This window comes from Capra hircus, chromosome 2, assembly GCF_001704415.2.
Source record: "Capra hircus breed San Clemente chromosome 2, ASM170441v1, whole genome shotgun sequence".
In the NCBI taxonomy this organism is placed as follows: domain Eukaryota; kingdom Metazoa; phylum Chordata; class Mammalia; order Artiodactyla; family Bovidae; genus Capra; species Capra hircus.
In genome coordinates, this window is record NC_030809.1 from 1,508,840 (window position 1) to 1,532,084 (window position 23,245).

Sequence of the window (23,245 nt, forward strand, 5' to 3'; positions counted from 1 at the left end):
CCAGGCACTGGCTAGGAAGACCAATAATTTTAATTATTCCCAGGTGGCTCTGTGGTAAAGAGTCAGCCTGCCAAGGCTGAAGATGCAAGAGAGATTGGTTTGATCTCTGAGTCAGGAAGATCCTAGAGAAATGGCAACCCACTCCAGTGTTCTTGCCTGGAAAATTCCATGGACAGAGGAGTCTGGTGGGCTACAGTCCATGGGGTTGCAAAGCCTGAGCAGCTGAGCACACACGGGGTGGTGTTAAAAGAGAGATTCAGAAGGTTGGGGATGAAGAAGGGTTAGCTGAGGTCTCCAATTCCCCACCTGACTCTCCAGCCCAAGCTTTGGCCCTAGGGAGCAACCTCTTTTTGAGGTCACGCCTCCCTTTCTCCTTGCTGGCTTCTCACCAGATGTCATTCGCAGCTGACTGACACCTTTCCAGTGCTCCCTGCGGAGGTCTTTTCCCAGCTGGTATGGACCTGGACTGGGAGGAAGTGTCATCAAGGAGGGTCCTGAAATCGCACAGACCCCTGGCTCTAATGGCAGACAGTAGGGCTTCAGCGAGCACAGTCGGTAAACCTCGCCTCTGCAGGGCTTCGCCTGGCAGACTCTGGCCTGTCCGCTGCACTCAGATTCGCAGCTGGGCCTACAGAGCAGGGATGCTCATGCAGGGGTCCCTGGCATTTTCCTGAAGAGCTCAGACCAACATGGGGGTCTTCCCAGCTGGATGCTGCCCCCCAGCCAGGAAGGCCCTTCCACGGGGGAGCTTAGCGCCTATGATGGATCTGGATTCTGTCGGCCTTTTTCTGGGCCAGACTGGGATGGGGGAGGGGCAGATAAGAGGCTGTCAAGGACTGCACCCCACGGCAGGGCTGGGCAGCCCAGAAAGAAGGTTCAGGGGGAGAGGTGACCTCAAGCTGACCCTCAGCAGCTGGGGCGAGGCAGGACCCAGGTGGGTGGGGGTGAGGGGGAGCAAAGAACAGCCAGGCAAGGGGAGAAGAAAGGGCCTAAGACTCCAGTGTTCAAGCCATATCCAGCCCAATCAGCCTGGCAGCCAATTAGTCTGATTCAAAGAAAAAAAAAAAACCCACGTAGGGACAAACGGTAATCAAACACCTATTTATAAGGGTTTATTACGATCATCATTATTACAAGGATCATTCTAAAGCCTGTCAGGTGAATGCATGCTTTCAGATCTTCATAAATGCAAACCCCTCCTTCCCCAGGGGTGGGGGGTGTGGGCTGCAGCCCCAGGAAGTGCCTTGGTAAGGCCAGCTCCCTGCCCTGGGGCATCGTTGCACAGGGCTCTACCCTCACTGCCCTCCCAACACACCGTCAAAGGGCTGCTAGAGATGGAACTGGCTTCATACCCACTGTCCATCTAGGTACACAGAGTCATGGTCTGGTACGGCAACCTGGCAGAGATAGGGAAGCTGGGGATTCACCACAGAATGCCCGGAGTACAATTCCATGCTGGGAGCTTCCCCATCTAACCTCACCCCCTACCACTCTGACCTCTCGCAGGACTGGGGACCTCTCCCCTCTCAGGAGACCACAAGGCCCACAACCAGGCCTGAGGCTCAATAGCTGGGGTGTACCCATGTGTGTGCGATAGCATGTGTGCGAGTGCGCACACGTGTGTGCATGTGAGCATGTGTGTGCACGCGTGAGCATGTGTGTGCGCACGCATGAGCGTGTGTGCACGTGTGTGTACGTGTGAGCATGTGCGCGCATGTGAGCATGTGTGTGTGCACGTGAGCATGTGTGTGCACGCGTGAGCATGTGTGTGTGCACGTGTGTGTGTGTGTGTGTGTGTGTGTGTGTAGTGGGAGGATAAGGATAGATACAAGTCCCAAACCCCCATCTTCAGGCCCAGGGAGAAGAGAAATCAGGTCTGCCAAAAAGGTGAACCTGGTCTCTGCCAGGAAGAAACACCCTTACCCATTTCTGGCTGGATCCAAGAAAGTGGCTCTTCCCGAAAGAAAGGACAAAACGCACCCCAGCCCACGAGCGCCTGGGGGAGGGCAGCCATCATTCCGGAAGTTTCAGAACACCCGATGCCCCTCACCCTTGGTTAATAGGCGAGGGCGAGACCAGTACCCCGGGCCACACCCTGCCTGCTCGACTCCCGGGACCGATGGCCTCTCTCTCAAGGGGCAGGCGGCCTCCCTCGCCAGCCAAGGGACGAGCGCAGGGAGGGTGGCCCGGGATGGGACTCGGTGGAGCAGGATCGGACGGAGCTTGGTCTGGAGGGCAGGGCGCTCAGTCAGCTCGGGGAGGGTTACCGAGCGACCGGGGCTGCGAGCGCATAGAGTGAGAAGGGGAGCCTGGGGAGGGGGGGTGGGCGATCCGGAGGAGGGCAGGGGGGTGGGAGAGTGGGAGCTCGCCTTGTCCCTGCAATAAATCGGCTTAGCGGCCGAGAGCCGAACGGCCCAGAAAGGATTAAAGAGAAGTCTGTATAATACAGCCGAGAGCGCGGCGAGGGGAGGGCAGGAGGGCGGGGGGCGGGGAGAGGGGGAGGGGCGGAGGGCGGGCGCGGGGAGGGGGCGCTCGCGCAGCCGGGAGAGGCGGGCGCCAGGCAGAGAGAGCGCGGTTCGGCTGCAAACTCAGGCGCTGCCGCCCAGCTGACTCCGGGCAGCGCTGGGCACCGCGCACTGCCGGGGAGCCGAGAGCCGCGGCGCGCCCGAGGTCGTCCCGAGAGCAGGGGTCGCGGCGCCCCGCAGAGCCCGAGCCGAGCCCGGCGCCCCGGCGGCCCAGCCGCGGCGGCATGGGGGCGCCCCCGCGGCGCCCCACGCGGCCCGCCACCGTCTCGGCCGGAGGCCGGAGGCAGGAGCGCGCCTGAGCCCATGGCGAGGGCCCCCGCCGCTGCCGCCGCCGCCGCCGCCGCCGCCACCGCCCCGCCAGCGCCGCCAGCTCCCGGGCACCATGCGAGCCGCCCCGAGCCTCCGCGGCTGCGTCTGCCTGCTGCTCGCCGCGATCCTGGACCGGGCGCGCGGTGAGTGCGAGGGCGCCGGCCGGAGCCGGGGCCCGGGGTGCGCGGGGGCGGGCAGCGCGGGAGGGCGCGGGCCAGTGGCGCCCCGGGGACGCTTCGGGTCCGAAACCCGCGCTCGGCGCGGGGGCTGCAGAGCTGGTGGGTTTGACGAGGGAGGGCGGACGTCTCCTCTGGAGAGAACGCTCGCGGGTCTGTGCCAGGGTGTGTGCGCGCGTGTGTGTATGAGCGTGTGTCTTTGTGGCGTTCGTGTGAGGGTGTCCGGGAAGGCGCTGTGCGCGGAAAGGGTGCCGAAGTGTATTTGGAGGTGTGAGTGTGTGTGATGGTGTGTGAGCGAGCGAGTGTCTGGAGGGGTGTTTGAGTGTCTATGTCAGTTACACAGAAAAGGTGTGTGTGTGAGAGGAGGAGTGTGAGCCAGAGTGTTTGGGGGTGTGAGCGGGCGCCCAGCTTCTCGGTGAGGGTGTGAAGTGGGTGAGCCTGTGTCATCGTGAGCCTGTGGGGGAGCGTGTTGAAGGGTGGATGAGTGTGTGAGGTGTGGCGTGGCACGCGTGTCCCAAGTGTACGGGTCTCTTCAGGGATACATGGCAGCGGGTGACTGTATTTCCATGGTGTGTGTGTGGGGGCGGGGGTGTTCGGCGAGGCGCGTGTGCAGAGGAGGCGGGATGTGACCCTCGGGCCAGAGTGTACGTTTCTCGGATGTGGAGGTGCAGGCGCGCGGGCCAGGAGTGTGTGAGCGTGCAGGGGAGCGTGTGGATCCAGTGCGGAGGGAGGCACGGACGCGTCCGGGGACGGGGGAGGTGTGTGCCGCGGTGCGTGTGTGTCCCGCGTGGACTTGGTCCCGATCGGGCTAAACCCGTTGGAAGGAGGTTCCCGGAGCGAGTGACCCATGCTTCCGCGGCTCCAGGCTCCAGGGTTCTCGGAAGCCTCGGGGCCTCCCGGCCGGCGCCGCCACCTGGCGGGTCTAGAGTGCTGCGGCCGCCCAACCTGGCGACCCGGCGCCTTTCGGGCAGAGCCGACGCGTCCGCTCAGAGCCGGCGGGAGCGAGGCTGCACCGGCGGAGAGCGGCGGCCCAGAGACTGGAGGTCCGCGCCCGCGGCTCGCCCCAAGCCTAGTCCCGAACCTGGACGCCCAGAACCGGGGCGTCTGGAGCCACATTCCGGCCCTGCCACGGAGGGGCGGGGGATGCGCGGTGCCCTAAAGTAGCCGTTGTAACCGGTGGGTCTCAGCCGCTAGCCCAGCGGGTGATGGGTATGGGAGGGTCTGCTCTCTCCTGTGTGCCTTGCACTCCCGGGAGGTGCCAAGCCAGACTGAGAATGCCTGCCAGCAAGGGGTGCGCCCTAAAGTAACCCCACCCGCTTCCACCCCGAGGTCCTTATGGAGTGCGTGGTCCGCTGCCGGGAGAGACTGCAGGATCTGAGCCTGAATGGTGGTCCTGCTGGCAGAGGAGGGGGAAGGGTTGGTGTAAATCAGGAGGAATGCAAGCCCTGTACTTGGTCTGCCCACCCTTGGAACAACAGACTTTCCAAAGTGCATGGAAATCCGCCCCCTCCCCTCCAACTTCGAGGCGATGGCTCCCTCCCTCGGAAGCCTCTGGAGGGAAAGGTTATATGGGGGCGGGGGCGGGGACGGGGTGGTGCCCGGGTGCCAGCGCCACGGGGAGGGCGCTGGGCTTTGTCGAAAGGCACTCGGAGCCTTTACCTGGACACCGCAGGGAGCGGGGGTGGGGTGGGGTGGGGGGTGGGGTGGGGTGGGATTGGTTAGAGGGTGGGGACAGGAGTGGGTCATCCCTTTCCCCAGAATACGCAGAAAGACTGGTCAGGGGTAAGGATGGCAAGGGTTTAGATGCAGAAGGGTTTAGTGGGGAAAGCCCGTTGCGTCAGGATCCCACCGCGCGAGTTCCCAGAACCTGCGAGCCGCGGTTCTTGGGGCTGCGGAGACCTGAGCTGGTGTCCTGACTCCTCCGCCCCCCGCCCACCTCTGCAGCTGGCAGGAGGCTGGGGTGAGCGCCTCTGGGCGAGCGGAGCCGGCCTGGCCTCTGAGCTCCGCTGCCCAGCGAGAGGGGAGAGCGCCGACCCGAAACGCAGGCGGGCAACTTTCCGAGCGTGGGGCGCGGGCGGAGCCATCCCTTCGCTGCAGCCGAGATGAGAGCGCGCGGGGCGCAATCAGTCCTTGCGTTCCCGGAGTCAGCGCCCGCCCAGGGCGGGGGTACCAGAAGGGTCGGTACACGCTGTAACAGGCCGTCTGGCCGGAGGAGGGCGCCCTTCCTGGACGTGACCGAGAGCCGCGCACCTGGCCCTCGGCAGGGCCGGGCCGCCTGCCACCGCCTGCGTCGGAGGACGGGCGGGCCCGGAGGGTAGGGTCCAGAGCAGGCACCCGGAGACACGCCTGCCCAGCGCGGGGGCGACGGCGGCCACTGCTAGACACGGCCCGTGCACCGGGGCCGGTTCTGCACCGACAGCTCGCGGCGCACAGGGACTCCACTTTGGAGAGGTGGGTCTGCGCCCCGGGAGGGGAACGCAGCTGGCCGTACACAGGACCGGCCGGGCAGAGGGCTCCTGCCCCTGACCCCACTCCCCGATACCTGCCTCTCACACGGATTCTAACTCCGCAGGCCCCGTTTAACCTGGCCTGGGCACTTCTGGGAGGGCAATTCAGCACCCGTGCCCGGGCGCTGGCCCAGGATGCAGAGGGCCCCGGGGACTGGGAGAGCAGGAACAGCGGTTCATAGACCTGCCTCCCCTTTCGGCCGCGGGAAAGTCTCCGCGAAGGGCAGCGGGCGGCAGGCCGAGGCAGGGCGCGCTAGAGGCCCCAAACCTTCCACTTCCGCTGGACGCCCTTCCACTTTTCTCTCGGCAGCAGCGTGTCAAGGGGTGGGTTGGATGCGGGGGCTGATCGGCTGGGCCGGAGCTACCGCCGCACCGGGACTGAGGGGGCTGCGCGCACGCAAGCTGGTGTGATGCCTTCGTTTATTTATCCGCTTCGCCATCTCCACCCCACGCCCGGCGGGCATCGCCGGGCCGCTGCTCGGCGCTCGGCGCGGGAGTTAAGGGCCGGGCCTGGACTAGGTCGCTCCGCCCCCTCCCCTGCCGCCCCGCCCCCCCTCCCCTGCCGCCCCCGCCCCCTCCCCTGCCGCCCCGCCCCCTCCCCTGCCGCCCCGCCCCCTCCCCTGCCGCCCCCGCCCCCTCCCCTGCCGCCCCGCCCCCAGCCATAAACCCCACCCCTTCCCTCTCAAGACGCAAACTGAAATTTCTCCTGAGAGGCTGAAGGAGTTCTTGCTTTTTAAGTGGAGAGAATGTTTCGGCTGGAAGCGACCTCCGAGATCACTTACTGCGGTGGTTCTGAAACGAGTAATTTTTAGCAGGAGAACCCTTTTAGAGTAGGAACTGATTACGCCCCCTGAAATCCTAATGCCCTGGGCAAGATGGTAAGAGCCAAAGGACATCGGCCCTGGTGGAAGCAGATAATGAGACCCAGCATCGAGCGATCTTTCCTCAACAGTCCCCTTAAACAATCTTAAGATTGCTGCTCTTCTAATATCAGAGCCGGGTTTCTTTTTTTTTTTTTCAATAGCCAGGATTGCATGGATTAGCCACTGTGCGGCCGGCACGCGCTAGCTGCTTCATGGTGCTCATGCGCTGCAACATGGGTTTAAGCTCCTCTTCTCACAGATTGGAAACTGAGGCCCAGAATTGCAAGGTTTGTTCGTGACAGGCTGTCAGTGTCTTCCAGGCCCCGCTTGGTCCGGCCCCTGGCTCCCGCTTTCCTTCCACTGTCCCTCGGACAGGGCGTGTGGGCAAGGGCTGGCAAGGTGCCAGTGGTCCCTTAGATTGGCCTGCCTACCCCAGCTTTTCAGAACATCTGTCTCACACAGACCTGAATCTTGCTGCAGTTGGGGGCTAGGGGAGGGGTGGGCGAAGATGAAGAGGCTTGTTGAGGTTCCTGGGTTTTAGCAGTCCCGACTTCAAAACCAAACAAGGGCTGAACAAAGAGGAAGCTGGTTAGTTCTGTTCACCGGGCTTCCCAGGACCCATGGAGGCATCTAACCTGGCTTACCGCCCCGTCCACCTCTGCTCCATCCCCAGGCCACTTGAAATTCATTTATTCAGCCCTGACTGTGCCAGCTCTGTGCCATGAGTGCTTTGTCCTTCTTATCTTCGTTAATCCCTGTAACCATCCTGAGAGTTAAGGTTATTTTCCAGATGAGGAAGCTGAGGCTCAGAGAGGTTAAGTGGTTTGTCCGAGGTCACCCAGTCAGTACGTGGCAAGCTGAGATTCAGACCCAGGACTGTCTGTCTCTTTTCCTCTGGGCTCTGCTGCCTCCTGGTGAGAACGGGTCTCAGTCTCTTCCTCAGCTCCAGCCACATGGACAGTTGCCGTGTGTCCAGTGCCCTGTCTGGCTGCCTTTCTCCTTCCCAAGCCCGACTGAAATCAAATTATCCAGTGCGTTCATCTGCACAGATGAGAGAGAGGACAACCCTCAAAGCCCTTGTCATCATCAGGAGAATGAGTGGGCATCTGTTGTGGGCAGGGTGCATCTGAAAAGAGAAAGGCCTATGACCGTGACCGTCGTTCCAGTGGGGTGAGCGGTCAGGCCCGCGCCCGTAAAGATAAGAGAGAATCCAAGTGGAAACCTGTTGATACCTGCAGGATGCCAAGTGGACTGACGCCTCCCAGAGGAGGTTTGTGGGGGAAGAGTGATTTCTTTGGGGGTATTAAAGGAAGGCTTCAAAGGGGAGGGAGGACTTGAACTAGACCTTGAAGCAAAGGGAGGAGGTTAATAGGCCAAGGGCTAATGTCCCAGGGAGGGAACCCAGGTGAGCTAAGAGCCAGAGGCAGGATTGTGCCTGGTAGGGCCAGCTCAACTTCAAGGCTGTTACTTCTTGAGTCTAATTGAGGACAGGGAGGAAGAACACTGATATTACTGGTAGCTTCCATTTATCACACATCTATTAGATGTTCTTTATGCATTAAATGCCCTCAACAATTCATGAGGCAGTCTCACTGGGCATGTTTTACAGATGAGGACAAGAGCCCCCAGGATACCGCCCCCCCCCAGCTCCCTCTTGCCATCTCTTGCTCTCTTTCCCTTCCTCTCTTCCCACTTCCTTCTTTTCTTTCTTAAACAATGAATGAGGCTCAAAATCTTTTATGAGGGTAAGAACTGGGAGTTTCAAACCCAGGTCGAAAGCAATCCAAAGACACTGCTGCTTCCAGAAGAGAGGAGAAACTGTTTATATTTTCGTCACAGAACGAGGAATGCAGCAGCCTCTACCCTTCGCAAGAGGAGGCAAAGTCCCCCATTTTAAACAATAAATGTCAGTGCAAGTGAAACATGTGACATCGCTTCCTAAGAAGTGTCTGTCCTCAGGATGTAGTTTCTGGGAAGGAACCAGGGGGATGAGACCCTAGAGCCCACCTTTACACTCGCAGTAGGGGTCACTAGCAGAGTGGGCTCAAGACCTATTGGCCAAGATTCCCTGGATGGAGCAAACGAGTACCACATGCATGGAGCTAGAGGGGCGCAGAGTAGCAGCCCAAAGGAGCAGGAAGGACACTGACACCCAGGAAGGGAGCCTGGGGTTTGTGGGTCCACCAGCCATTCCTACACCTCCTGGCGACATACCAGGTTTGCTTTGGGAGAGTATGCGTCCCCCTCTCGTTTGCACGCCATCTTGGTAGGTGGCGCAATCAGCCATAGCCCCACCAAGGTGAGTCCGTCTGACACATGGTCCCGGGAATCTGGATACTGAGCAGACGAAGAGTGAAAACCATCGGAAGTTCCCCCTTATCAACGGGAGCCCCCAGGACACTGCACTTCTCCGGTTTCCCAAGGCTAATAATGGCGGGATCTTCCTCCCAGGGGTCATGAGCAGGGTGCTGTGAGCCATGGCGCGCAGAGCTCTTGGCTCGACCCTGTGGGCTCAGGTAACTGTCGTCAGTGTCACCTGTGATTATGCCAGAGGTGCTCTGGCTCTAGCAAAATGGGCCTCCTGACACCTGCGGCTCCAGCTCGCTCTTGCATTCCATTAATTTCCCCATAATGTTCCAGTAGTTACTTTTAAAAATTTTTTTGGCTTGGGTTATCTGGAGTTGATTTCTGCCCTTTATAAGAAAAGGACCCCACTTGATGCCCTCCCTAGGCATGATAAGCCTTAGAGTTGCTGATTAGCCAGTCTTGGTAACTCCTGGAGGATGGTTCATAGTTTGCTGAATGGGGGTGATCAATTCCCCTCCTGCTCCCTGCCTTCCCCTGGAGTCTTGAGGCATCGTCCCCTGCCCACACCCACATGAGTGCATTAAGACTCAAGACGCAAGTTGTTTCTCCCAGTGGAATGTGGGAGAGGCAGTCTCACTGTGACCCTCCCATCCCCTAACCTAGTAAAAAGTTCTGCAAAAGCAGAGACCTGTCCGGTTCTTCTCACTATTGAATCTTCCTCACAAACGCATGATGGATACTTAATAAAGGCTGGTTATGTGGATGAATAAGGCATCTTTGGCCTTTGGACATGTCCTGGTGCTGGGGACGTGGAGAGGGTTTGGGAGTGTTGCTTTCTACAGAAAATATATGCAAAGGCTTATGGCTTATGGAATTCAGGCTGGATTCACAGATGAACTTCCTGTTGGCAAAGTTCTGCTCCTGGAACTGCGTTCTGTCTTTCCTGAAGACTCTCAGGTGATCGATGTGACGGAGACTCTGATTCCAGACATCCTGACTCTACCTGAGGTGGTACTTGAGCATTGATGAGATGCTTTGACCCCCATCCTTCCATTCAGATCTCATGTCAGATGTGAAGGAGGCTACTCTTGTGCCCATTGAACCAACCAGGGAAACTGAGCCTCAGGGAAATGAAAAGATGGTGGTAGTAAGTGGCTGGACTGGAATCCAGGTTTGTGGCTGCAGGCTCAGCCTTCTTCCCGCCCCAATCCATTGTGGTGCTTCTTTCAACCCGCAGGGGTCTGCAGTGAAACAGGCCAGCTCCCCATGAGCCCATAGGCCCCTAAACTAACCAGAGAGCTTGTACCATGAGCTGGGTGCAGACGTAGCCACTTTGCTGATGCGACTCCTCCATCCTCCACTGCTGTGCATGGGGAGGACGCTGATGGGGCTGTGCTCACACCACATGGGGCCCGGAGCCCTCCATCTCTCTGCCCCATGGACCTGGCCTGCCCAGAGATGTCTTCCCCTCCTCCCCAACTTCCTCCCTTTCCTGGCTCAAAGAGCAGACTCCTGCCCTCAGCCGGTACAGCCCCGACTCCACATAAACCTCCCTCCCAGTCTCTGCTTGCCTGCTTCTTGCCCTCCGCAGCCCCGCCAGCCCCTGACAGCAGGGGCCACCTGTGCATGCTGACAGTGGCACTTTGGGCAACACGTTGTTTAAACAACTCTCCTCTGGAGCTGGACCTGGTCACAGGCTCGACTCCCTATTGAACAGAGAGCTGTTGAGGGCAGGCATCCCTGTCCCACTGGCTCTGGCGTGAAGCCTGGCTCCAAGCGATGTGGCTTCAAGATGTGTTGTTAAATGACTCACTGACTCCCCTGAGCCTGGGGTTTGGTCCAGACGCTGAGCCTGGGACCTGTTTCCTGGCCCTGCTCAGTCACCTCTGGAAGTCCCTTCTGGTGTGAGAATGTGTCTGTTGTCCAGCTCTGCCCGCCATAGCTCACCCTGACATCATGGCTGGCGTCTGGGGGATGAGGCAAACCAAAGGGCTTCCTGTTCCTTCTGGGTTCTCCTTGGTTGGAGGGGTGTTCTTCATTGCTGGCGGGTGGGAGGTTGGGGGAAGGAAGGAAAGAAATGGTAACTGTTATGTGGCAAGCCCCATGCTAGCTATGTGCACACACAGTCATGTGAAATGCTCCCAGAAACTCCCATTTGGGAGTTAACAGTCTCCTGTTTTGCAGAAGAGCAATGCGACTTGGAAAGATTATGTGATTTGCCTAAGGCCCCCCTGCAAGTGGGGGCAGGGCTGGGCTCTCAACCCAGGCATTGATTTACACATCTCCCCCCAAAGCCCAAGTTGATCTTACTGGTAGCTTGAAGCTGACCATGGCGATTTACACCATGGAGATGGGCAAACACTGCCGATTAGTGCTCTCCCCAGCCCAGAGCTGGTTGCCAAGCACGTACCAGCATGCCACTGGGCCTGCCCATCCCTCCTCAGTCTGTCTCTGTGTGGTCCAGATACTTTGGCTTCCATCTGCACTGGGTCAAAGCCTGGCTGGCCACTCCCTCGCAGAGTGCACACTTGGGCAAATCAGTGCCTCTCTAGGTCACGGTGTCCCCATCTTTTGAAGGTAGAGGGTAATGTGGAGATGAGTGAAGTGATACACGGAAGCAGGTGTGCGATCGGCCCTTGGTCGTTGGCCTGTCCCTTTCTCCTGGCCCCCAGGCTGGAGTCAGACGGCCACGGGGTCACTCTGAAAGGCTCGGGAAGCTCCTATTTTCTCCTTGCTGTTCTGGAAGCTGCCTTTGGAGCCACGTCAAGGGGTCCAGTCACTTCTGTTCATTAAGCAGCTGTCCCAGCCTTGTTCTGGATCAGCAGAGATATCCCCTAAGGAGTTTTGGCTGCTGGCAAACCCCATAGAGCATGGGCTCATTTGAGAATGATAAAAGATCATCTCTAATAAATGGCCGGTACTAGGGTACCAAGAGTAAGCCCTTGGAAACTAAGGGGAGTGGCCCAGGAAGGCTCTGCGGGATCGGAACAACCTTAACAGGCGGGGAGGGAACCCCAGGCCAGGTGGGGGGCGGAGGCATGGGCAAAGACCTGGAGGAGAGGACGAGTGCCCTGTTGGGCTGGGAGGCTGGGAGGCAGCTGGCCTCGCTTGAGCAGAAGGTGCTTGTTGAGAATCTGGAAATGAGGTTAGAGCTGTCGGCAGAGGCCTGAGAGCTGGAGCGAGGGGTCTGGACTTGAGCCCAGGGGCTACGGGGGGCAGTTGAAGAGAAATGAATGACGTTCTCAGAGCAGGACTCTAGGAAGATTGATTTGGCTTTTCTGGGCCACCTGAAGCTGGACATCCTTTGGAATGCCTTTGTGTTATAAATGATGGCTCTGGGGTACCCAAAGAGACAATGGCCTCGAGGCAGAAATGCCATCGTTTGGACACTGTTCACCCCTCCCAGGGTGTCCACACCTGGCAAGGAGGGAAGACAAGGCCCCTGCCTAGAATGGGACTGTTCCAGCTTGGGCCTGAGCCAAGAGCGGCGGGGGCGGCTTCTCCTGGGGAGAAGCTTCTAGATGCCCAGCAGGCGTGAGCTCTGAGGTCTGGCATGGGTTCAGATCCTGTCTCCCTCATGCATCCAGTGTGTGAACCCAGAAAGCCTCTCTGTTGCTTCCGGCCTTGACTTCTCCAACTGAACAGGAGGCTCATCCTGGTGGCTTCGCGTGGTGGGGGCTGCTGGGAAGGGGAGATTTACGTAACTCGGGGAGGATCTGTGTGGAGGGTACCGAGCGCATAGTGGCCACGTGAAGAGTCGTTGCTGCTGTTATAATGATTGGAATGCCCACAGGTTGAAGAGGAGAAAGCATTTACAAGCCCCAGGGCCCAGGAGGAGGGGTACGTTGTAGGCTTCCCACAGAGTCCTAAACAAGTCCTTGGATTTAGGCCGAGCACCAGGCCAGGAGGGAGCCGGAGAATCAAATGCACTGCCTCCTGTCTCCCATTTTACAGCTGAGGAGACTGAGGCCAGAGAGGACCTCACACTGTGCATGACGTGTGTGTGTGTGTGTGAGCGTGTGTGTGTGTGTGTGAGTGTGCATGTGTGAGTGTGTGTGTGTATGAGTGCGTGTGTGTGTGTGTGAGTGTGACTGTGTGTGAGTGTGTGTGTGAGTGTGTGTATGTGTGTGTGCGAATGTGTGTGAGTGTGAATGTGTGCGTGTGTGTGTGATTGCATGTGAGTGTGTGACTGCATGTGTGCGAATGTGTGTGCGTGCACTCACGTGTGTGTGACTGTGTGTGAGTGTGTGTGCATGTGTGAATGTGTGTGACTGTGTGAGTGCATGTGTGTGTGTATGTGTGTGAATGTGTATGTGTATATGTGTGTGTGTGAGTGCATGTGTGTGAGTGTATGTGTGTGAATGTGTGTGAGTGCGTGTGTGTGAGTGTGTGTGTGAGTGTGTGTATGTGAGTGCGTGTGTGTGGGGGTGTGAGTGTGCGTGTGAGTGTGTGTGTGAGTGTGTGTGTGTGTCTGTGGGGGGGGTGGGGAGGTAGTGCTGGAAGCCAGGTCTTCTCCCTGGAGGTCCTAGGGGCGATCCTGGGGGCTCAGTTAGGCAGACCCTCCACCTCAGAGTCTTGGGTGGGGGAGCTTGGGGTCCCCAGGCTTGAGTGGGGATCTCGGCAGCGCTCCAGCGGGCGCACCCGCCAGCCCCTGACATCACAGGAGCGGCTCGGGGGCCACCAGGGAGAGAGGCAGCTGAGCCACTGGGCTTTTTTGTTGCTTTGCCAAGCTGTTCCTTCTGCCCTTTTGTCGCTCTCTCTGCAGAGACACTCAGCGCTCCTCCAACGGGGCTGTTTGTCACCAATCACTGGCGCCTCCATTATCCTCCCAGCACCATCTCTTCCTCCCGGCTCCTTAGTGCTGCCCCAAAGGAAGGCGTCCATCACCGGCTGCCCTGGCGTCATGCAGGGCTGGGCGGGGGGAGGCAGCCCTGGCAGGGTGGAGACAGAGGCTGGCACCGCCAGAGGGTGGGTGGCATTCGTGTCTCGAGCTGGTGCTCACTGCCCGAGTGTGCAGTTTTTTGTCAAGTGGGTATTCAGGCCACACAATAACCCAAGGCCAGGTGCCTGGTTCTACAGAAGCAGGTGATACATTGCTAATTGTCCCCTGGCACCTAATATCCCAATCAGGGGCGAGGGAGTGAGGTGAGGGTGGCGGAAGCAACCACCTCACAAAGGCTTCTTTGTTTGCTCAGGCAGCAGAGAAGTGGGCCTGAGCTCAGCTTGGAGAGGAAAAGGCACCGTCAGAAGGCGAATTCCTAAGGCCTGTGGCCTGACCGTGGAGCCTGGTGGGGGGAGAGGGGCGAGCAACCTGGTAGGGGAGGAATGAGGTTACTCGGCCTCCCAGGTGGCTCAGTGATAGGGACTCTGCCTGCCAATGCTAGAGATGAAGAGACATGGGTTTGATCCCTGGGTCGGGAAGATCCCCGAGTAGGAAATGGCAACCCACACCAGCGTTCTGGCCTGGAGAATCCCATGGACAGAGGAGCCTGGTGGGCCACAGTCCAAAGGGAAGCAAAGAGTGGGACACGACTGCGCGACTGAGCGCGCACAAAGGAGGAAGAGCCGGTGGTTTCTGGGGCATCCCCAGCGCAGAGAGCACAGCGCTGCTGCAGAAGCGGCGCAGCTCACTCGCGCCTTCTCTGGCCGACTGGTAGGTGCGCTGCTCCTGGCAGTCAGCATCATGTCGTCCCAGAAATCCAGACGAGAAGGAACAGGTGAATTCTCGCCCCTCGTGGGGCTTGCGGAGCTGCGTTCAACATGGAGCCATGTGCGACAACCCACATTTACATTAAAACGCAGCAAAGTGTCTTGGCTTTTGTTTAACTGAATTAAACAGAATTCAGTTTTTCCACCACATTTCAAGGCGCAACAGCCACACGTGGCTGGTGGCTCTTGTGTTGGACAGCACAGATGTGGATAAGATGCCTCTATCATTGCGTAAGGCTCCGCCGGACATCACGGGTCTAGGGGAGTATCCCTCCCACTGGCAGTAAGTGATGAGGAATCCCAGAGAGGGAGGGTCTTCCCACTTCCTTTCCCATGCCATCCTCCTCCTTGTGCCGAGGAGAAAGCCTCAGGCTGATACTGTCAGGCTCTGACACCCTCTTGCTTGCTAATCTCTTTTTCCAGCAAAACAGGTGTGGGGCAGCACGCCTGCAGTGAGCCAGAGGAAGTCGAAGTTTTAATAGCAGTGGTTTGTTTTCATTATGATTCTTTTTCAGTCACCCTCTGTTTAAGGCAAGTGAGACTGGTTTGCCATTTGGGGCAGTGATTTAAATTCTCTTTCCCTTTTTAAAAATGCCTTATTTAAGTTTAAAAAAAAGAGTCAAGTTTAAGAAAAATGTTCAGTGCATTGTGGAGCAGGTGGCATGCGACCGTGGCCAATCTGGGAGGTGTGAATGTCTGCGGCTGGGAAACCGCGGTTCCGATGGGATGACACAGGCTTTGGAGGCAGACAGAGGAGGGCTGGGGTTTCGGTGCCACTGTTGGGAAGCTCTGTAATTTGGGGACCATTTATTTCCCTCCGTATCAACCAGGTTCCAGAAGGAAACACCAAGCTGAGCCTGGCCGGTCTGTGAAAGGCTTCTTTAAACGACTACCAGGTTCGATCTCTGGGTTGGGAAGATCCCCTGGAGGAGGGCATGGCAACCCACTCCAGTGTTCCTGCCTGGAGAATCCCATGGACAGAGGGGTTTGGCGGGCTACAGTCCATGGGGTCACAAAGAGTCTGGGACAGAACTTTCACTTTTCGCTGGCTTTAGGGTTTAGTGGGGGCACAGGGGACGGGGCAGCCCCTGGGGCCAGGATCAGGGGGAGTTTCTACCACTCGCAGACTGGAAAGAGGGCTGAGAGGAGAGGGCTGCAGGCAGGCCTGAGGCCCCGGGTAGAGGGGTGCAGCCAATTCCTGGGGACCTGGCAGGCAGCCGGAGGAAGAAACACCCCAGTTTCATCCTGCTCCTGCCTTTGGGTCTCTTGCTAGTGCCGCACATGGACGAAACTCAATTGCACGGATGCCCACGCAATCGGGCCGCCAGGCACAGAGTAGGTGGAGAAGGGGAGAGAGTGACCTGGGGAGCAGATAGTGGAGACCTAGCACCACTCTGCCCAACCTCAGCGTTCCCGTCTAGAAAACACGGTTGTACTAGTGCCCGCTGAGTTGCTGACACGACGGAACGAGACAGTGTGAGTGCTCATAAGCGATCGGTTGCTTCTTATAGTAATAACAATCGCAGTAATAAAATGCCTGCCCTTACGCCCCATCCGGTGCTGGACGCTGGATTTTCCTGGGCCAAAATGTAGCTCATGGGTCTGGGGCTTTAGAAACGGGGAAGTGGCCTCCCAAGGGCACGGGAGCTTGAGGGGACGGGTGACTTTGGGAGAGCACTGCAATCTGTCGAGAGGAGCGCCTGCACCCCTCCGCTGCTGGTGCGGACCACGCTGACGCCTCATCTCTGCCCCAGACTCTTCGTCGACTGCTGCTCCGTCTAGCTGATAGATCACTCCGCCCCAGGGCACACCGATGCTTCGCTCTCCAGTCTGTTTTCCACTCTGTTTCCCACGAAGAGGTTCTTTCTGCTCAGAACCATTTAGATCATCTTTCTTGCTGTCCCCACCGGCTCTCACTAAGTGTGGTCCGGTCCACATTCGTCAAGAACAGCCTCAGAGCTCCTTCCTCGCAAGGGTAAAGGCGGGTGTTCTTCACCTCTGAACTAGTCTTGCCGGAGGCTGCTCCTCACCCTGCAGGTGGGGGAGGAGGGAATTGGCAGTAAGCTAGCCCTTTGGATCACCCGACCATTTATCCTTCACCTGAAAGCTAACAGTGCCAATGCCCTATTTAGAGGGAGCTTCTCAGCGAGTAGCTGGAGTTTCAGGGGTGGCTGGCTTCTAAATGGAGGGACCGTTTCTTGGGAAAACTTCCACCGACAGTTCCTTTGGCTTGCTGCTCCTGGACTGGCTCAGGGTACTTTCCTCGGGTCCCTCTATTTTCCTTTGTCCAGCCCATTTTTTTCCCATCCATCTTGACTGTTCAAATAGACTTTGACGAGGACTAATTTTGCCAGTTGAAATTCGAGAGGCTTTGACATCCGGTGTTTTGCTGAAATTGCCGTGACAAATATCAGCAGAGATTTCTTCCCTGGTTTATTCTCTGAGGTGCTCCGGCCAAGACAGAGTGCCCCTGCCCCACGCCCACGTGCCGTCTGCCCCCCAGCCCGGCTACTTACCGTGTCCGCATGCAGGTCGGTCTCAGCCTTACCTACTGACTCAATGGCAATGTGACCCTTTGAGAGCAGAGGGTCGCTCGCTCACTGGGGATCAATATTCCTTAGGAAAATCTCCACCAACCGTCCCCTTGGGTCTCAGTGTCCCCGTTGGTTGAGGTGACATTCCTTTGTTCAGCCGCCCTTCTGTCTACCTGACTGTTCACTTTACCTTAGAAGAGATTCATTTCCAGTCCAACATGGAGCCCGGCCCTGCAGGCTGGACCTCTGTGTGCGGGCTGCGGGGCATCCATCCATCCATCCACCCGCCCACCGCAGTGCCAGGGGCCTCCCCCTGGCCCTTGGCTGGGGCCTGGGTCTCAGGGGAGTTGTGCCCGCTGCCGTGCTCACGTCCCGGGCGGTGGAGGGTGGCCCTGCACCGTCCCGGGGTGCACTGCAGGCGCTGCCAGACCCCAGTCACTGCCTCCATGACCGTCTCCACCCCACCCGGGTCTTCTCCTGCATCACGGCCGTCTCAGAATCAAGCTTGAATCCGTTCCCTCTTTTTTCCACTGGTACGAAGGAGTAATGTATAGGCCTGTGGCGCTGAATGCATCTTTTTCCTTAATCCATATTAAAATGAATGTGACAAGTTGAATTTTTAAAAAGGCTTCCCTGTTCCACGTGACCTCATCCCGTGGGTGAGAATGGAAGACACTGGCTCAGTGGGAAGGACACCAGCCTCAGAGCGCTGAGCCCCAGGATCCGGGTCTCAGCTCCTCCGTCAGCTGGCGCCGGCACTCGCTCCCCTCCCCCGTCTTCCCTCAGGTCCATAAAGCAAAGGACTGAGTCTGGGTGGCCCAGTTCCAATATTCTCTGGTGAGAATAAGATCGGGACGGAGAGTCCTGTCTGGGTCCAAAATACTTCCTTTAAGACATATTTGGGGACTTCTCGTGTGATCCGGTCATTAAGAATCGCCTTGCAATGTGGGGGACGAGGGTTTGGTCCCTGGTCTGGGAACGCGAGTTCTGTGGAGCAAAGTCCATGCACCACAACTAGAAAGGCCACGCTCCACAGCAAAAGACCCCACACGCCACAGCAACTGCCTGCCCCAACTAAGACTTCGTGCAGCCAAATACGTAAATGTTTTTAAAAAAGACATATTTGATGCCCCCAGTCCCCACCTTGGGATGAAGCATCCTGCCTCCAGGGGTGCTGCTGAGAGCAGCTGTCTCGGTGGTGAGGATGTGCCCACAGCCACTTGCATCCTGACGCACAGTCAGCCTCATTTCGGCTCCATGCAGCAGCCGTTTTCTGAGCACCAGCCCTGAGCGGTGGCCTATGCCAGGGCTGGCACTGAGGCACCAGCGGGGCCTCCAGGAGTCCGCAGTCCCCGGGGCACAGGAGCAGACACAGGAGTGAGTTGCTGATTAATACTGCGACTCCGAACCGAAACGGCTCCCAGGTCCTTACGGGGCTGCAGCGGAGGGGACGACTAGTCTGCCTGAGGCGCTGGGCAAAGTCCCACGTCATCAGAGAGGCTGAGCCTCTTGCTGGGGTTGCACAGCTAAGTGGCTGAGCTCTGAACCCAGGGGGTCTCACGCTTTATCTGCTTTCTGCCCTCTGCCCTCTTTGCCTGCGTGCTTCTCTGCCAGAGACCCCTTCCAACCTGACCTTTGGTGATTCAGGGGCTCTCTGCACCTCCGCTCCTGATCCCATGTGCCTCTGGGGAGGGGTTCAGGGACTGGGCAGCAGCCCGAGGTGGCCCTAGGCCCCCTGCCTGGGCAGTCAACTGGGTGGCAGCTGGCTCTGCCCTGTTGCCTCCGGCCTCGTTATTATTATTATTATTTCTTTCCAGCCTGCTGCTAAAAGCTTCCCGCGGAGATCCCACAAACCCAGCTCTTTAAATTTTAAAGGGCTTTACTTAAACAATGTTGTTTCCCTCAGAAAAGAGACAGGAGAGGTGTTTGCAGTGGATGAGTTCAGTGCCGTGTGTGGGTCTGAGCAGATGAGCGTGGGGTCCGGTGGTGTGCAGGTGCCCGGGGAGATGCTCCTGGCAGGGGCAGTGGGTGTGGCTCGTCACCCCTCCCCGTCGTCCCAAGAGCTCGCCTCAGAGGGGGCCTGTTATGCCCAGGGTTCTGGGAAGAGCACTGGGTGCCGCCTGCGGGGAACCACTGGGGGCAGGGGGACGTGAAGCCTGCCTCACAGGACCTTAGCCCCAAAGACCCGGTGCTCCTAGCTGCCCCAGGGCCTTTGCACAGGCCATTCCCTCTGCAGGAGCCTGCCTCCTCTGGACTAAGACCTGTTCATCATTCCGATCTCACCTTAGACACCGCTTAATTTATTCAACGAACATTTTCTGTGCACCTACGCTGTTCACAGCGCCCTGGGGCACAGCTGGCACTGTGACTCAGCTCCATGCTCCCTGTCCCTGGCGCGGTTCTGGCGCAGAGCAGGCATCAGCAAGTGTTTACGGAACTGATAAGAGCCTGTGTGGGCGCTGTGGGACCTGGAGGAAGGATGGCATTGCCTCTCCAGAGCTTAGAGCTGCATGAGAGTCATATTGGGTTGGCCACAAAGTTTGTTCCCCCCCCCCAACCCCGCCGCAAATCTTGAACATCTTGTGGAACATTCAAACAAGCTTTTTGGCCAACCCCAGTAACAAAAGACATTTTGAACTCTGAATGAACCTATTAGGGCCGGCAGATTTACACTGACTCAAGGAAGAAAAGGAAAATCCCTTCCTTCTTTCGTTGGCCATGTATCCATCCATCCACCCCTCCAGCCAGTCATTCATCTGATAAACTGGACACTTACTTTGTTCCAGATAGTGTGGTAGGCACTGGCGGTGTGGTGGGGAACGGAAAGAAATAGATAAAGCCCGTCCTCCTGGAGCTCACCTCCCAGAGTGTATGAGCAGACAGACAGGATATATGAGAGCACCCAGCGAAAGGGAGCGACAGCTGCTCTGGAGAACAGGGCTGGGGGTGACGGCCAAGTGCGGATGTGTGCGGTCGGGGAGGGGCCTCTTGCCGAGCATCCGCCGTGTCTCAGACGCCGTGCAGCCCTGGCTGCAAACCAGTGAAGAAGCATAGTCACGGGCCGTGAAAAGCATTGGGGTGGTGAGAGCCGGGATGCGGCTGGTCGTGCCTGGGACAGTTGCCCCGTTATGAGGCCTCCGATGAAGTTCTGCCGTGGAAAGTGTTGGGATGGTGAGAGCCGGGATGCGGCTGGTCGTGCCTGGGACAGTTGCCCCGTTATGAGGCCTCCGATGAAGTTCTGCCGTGGAAAGCGTTGGGACGGTGAGAGCCGGGATGCGGCTGGTCGTGCCTGGGACAGTTGCCCCGTTATGAGGCCTCCGATGAAGTTCTGCCGTGGAAAGTGTTGGGATGGTGAGAGCGGGATGCGGCTGGTCGTGCCTGGGACAGTTGCCCCGTTATGAGGCCTCCGATGAAGTTCTGCCGTGGAAAGCGTTGGGACGGTGAGAGCCGGGATGCGGCTGGTCGTGCCTGGGACAGTTGCCCCGTTATGAGGCCTCCGATGAAGTTCTCAGACTTGAGCTGGGCCTTGAAGGATGCAGTTTAGGCAGGATGGGCCGACCCACGGTTCTCAAACTGTGCTCCTTGGAGCCCCGGTTTCCCACGGAGGTGCCCTGCACCACTTCTGGTGGCCAAAGCGTCAGGCAAAACAGTAGCTGGGGGAGTCCTCGTCCCCAGATTGAGCCAGGAGTCCACATCGCTTCTTTAACAGACGGGCTTCAGCTCTACTTTGAATGAAGGAATTTGAAAATGAGTGTGTTGGCCTCATGTTAGAAGAGTTTTCTGTTTAGGTTCAACCCTCATTTCATGTGGGGAAGCGGAAGCCCAGAGGGGCCCATGACTGGTACCAGGCCTCCAGCAGGAGGGGGCCGTTTCTGTGGGGAAAAGTTTCCGCTTGCTCCCCCTTTCCAAGCTGAAAGGGAGGCCTGTCAGAAAGCCCCTATACCCCGGCCCTGGACCAGACCCTCGGCCGCTGCTCCCAGCTTGTCCTGTTCCAACCCCCAGCCAGCCCCAGGCTTCCCTCTGTAAACCTTTCTCCTCTGCCTGCCCAGCTGATCTGCCCTGCCCCCATGGGAGCCTGGAATTAGACAAAATATTTTATGATCCCACGCTTCGTTATGCTTTATTAAAAGCGCCCATGTTGGCTTCTGCTGGCGCATCTGCCAGGCCCAGTCTTGGAGCTTCCTCCCCCAAACCCCCGCCCCTGCCACCATCTCTCACTGGCTGGTGGGAGAGCCGACAGCTGCCACCCCACCCCCACCACCTCCCCTCACAGAGCAGGGCCCCCAGCCTGGCTGACCTGTCCATGAGACAGAGCGGAAACCCGCTGGTCACGGCAGACCTGGGCATTTAGAACGAGAGTGATAATTCTGAGTGCTCGCACATCTAAGCCCATCTGGTCCTGCAGCCATGCCCCCTCCCCCACTGGAGGGGACCGGTTGAGAGAGGAGGAGGAGGAGGAGTCCAGAGTTGGAGGCAGCTGGTTCCGCCTTCTTGACCCTCTCCTCAGACCGTGCAGATCCAAGATCAGGTTGACGCCCCTCCCTGACTGGTCCTCGCATCCTCCAGTGGTCAGGGGGTAGGCCTTGCCCTCTCTCTTCAGCTGTCAGTTTCAGTCTGGGAGCCAGGAGGGAAACCCTGGCATCCAGACGTGTCTGGCACAGAAGGAGTTGTCCGTGTTCCTCCTGGAGGGACGTGCTGTGCCCTACTGGGGGCTTGGGGGAGGGCTGAGAACGCGTGGCCCACCTGGTTCTCAGTGACAGCCAAGTCACCCGCTAAGTGTGTCTTCTGGGACGAGGCGTGTGACTGCTCTGAGCCTCAGTCTCTCATCCGGCACCTAGGAGACACTGTTGTTGTGGTTGTTCAGCCCCTCGGTCATATCCAACTCCTTGCCACCCCATGGACTACAGCACGCCAGGCTTCCCTGTCCTCCACCATCTCCCGGAGCTTGTTCAAATTCACGTCCTTTGAGTTGGTGATGCCATCCAACCATCTCACCCTCTGTCTTCGCCTTCTCCTCCTTTCTTCAATCTTTCTCAGCATCAGGGTCTTTTCCAGTGAGTCAGCTCTTCACATCAGGTGGCCAAAGTATTGGAGCTTCAGTTTCCTAATCAGTCCTTTCAATGAATTTTCAGGATTGATTTGCTTTAAGATTGACTGGTTTGATCTCTTTGCAGTGGAGACAGTGGCAATGCTTTTTTAATAGGATGCCGCACTAAAGGAGAGAGGACATTTAATCAGCTCTTCATTTAAGGGGAGAGGAAAGTGATAGTCTTGCTCATTTTTATCAACATTATTATTATTATTGGCTGATATTAATGGAGAATTTGTTATTCACTTATCAGATACTTACTGATCTCCTGTCTGCCCAGGGAAAGTGAAAATGTTAGTCGCTTGGTGGTATTGGACTCTTTACAATCCCATGGACTATAACCCACCAGGCCCCTCTGTCTGTGGAATTCTCCAGGTAAGAATACAGGAGTGGGTTGCTATTCCCTTCTCCAAGGGATCTTCCCAACCCAGGGATCGAACCTAGATCTCCTGCGTTGCAAGCAGACTCTTTACTGTCTGAGCCACCAGCGTGCCCAGGGAGATGATACCAAACAGGACGGTCAAGTGCTTAGGCCTCATGGGACTGACATTCTGATGGATGAGACAGAAATAAACAAGTAGGTAAATAGCCTAACTGGACGGTACTATCCTGTGAGGGGAATTCAGGGCTTTGGGATAGTCCAGGGCTTGGGACAGACCAGCGTCTCTAGATTGTGCGGCTCAGGAAGGCTTCTTGGAGGAGGCGCCTTTTGAGCAGAAAAGGGGGAACAAAAGGAGCAGGGAAAGTCCAGCTGAGCCCCTGACGCTGACCTGAGTCGGCTGCGGCTTTGCAGTCTCCAGACCAGGCTGCATGTTGTAGCTAGCGCCTTTTCATTATTGTTATTATTATTCAGTTCAGCTCAGTTCACTCGCTCAGTCGTGTCCAACTCTTTGTGACCGCGTGGACTGCAGCACGCCAGGGCTCCCTGTCCATCACCAACTCCTGGAGCTTACTCAAATTCATGTCCATCGAGTTGGTGGACATCCAGTCATCTCATCCTCTGTCATCCCCTTCTCCTCCCGCCTTCAGTCTTTCCCAGCATCAGGGTCTTTTCAAATAAGTCAGTTCTTTGCATCGGGTGGCCAAAGTATTGGAGTTTCCGCTTCAGCATCAGTCCTTCCAATGAATGTTCAGAACTCATTTCCTTTAGGATGGACTGGTTGGATCTCCTTGCAGTTCAAGGGACCCTCAAGAGTCTTCTCCAACTTCGCAGTTCAAAAGCATCA

General features: G+C 57.7%; 1 protein-coding gene across 1 annotated transcript in view; it reads left to right on the forward strand.

Moving 5' to 3' along the window:
* The window catches only part of IGSF21 (immunoglobin superfamily member 21), a 276,364-nt gene continuing 255,644 nt past the window's right edge, over positions 2,526–23,245 (forward strand). Inside the window, exon 1 of the mRNA XM_018054731.1 lies at positions 2,526–2,977. Coding sequence (XP_017910220.1) covers positions 2,908–2,977 — 70 coding nt within the window. The 5' untranslated portion in view covers positions 2,526–2,907. The remainder of the gene's footprint in view (positions 2,978–23,245) is intronic.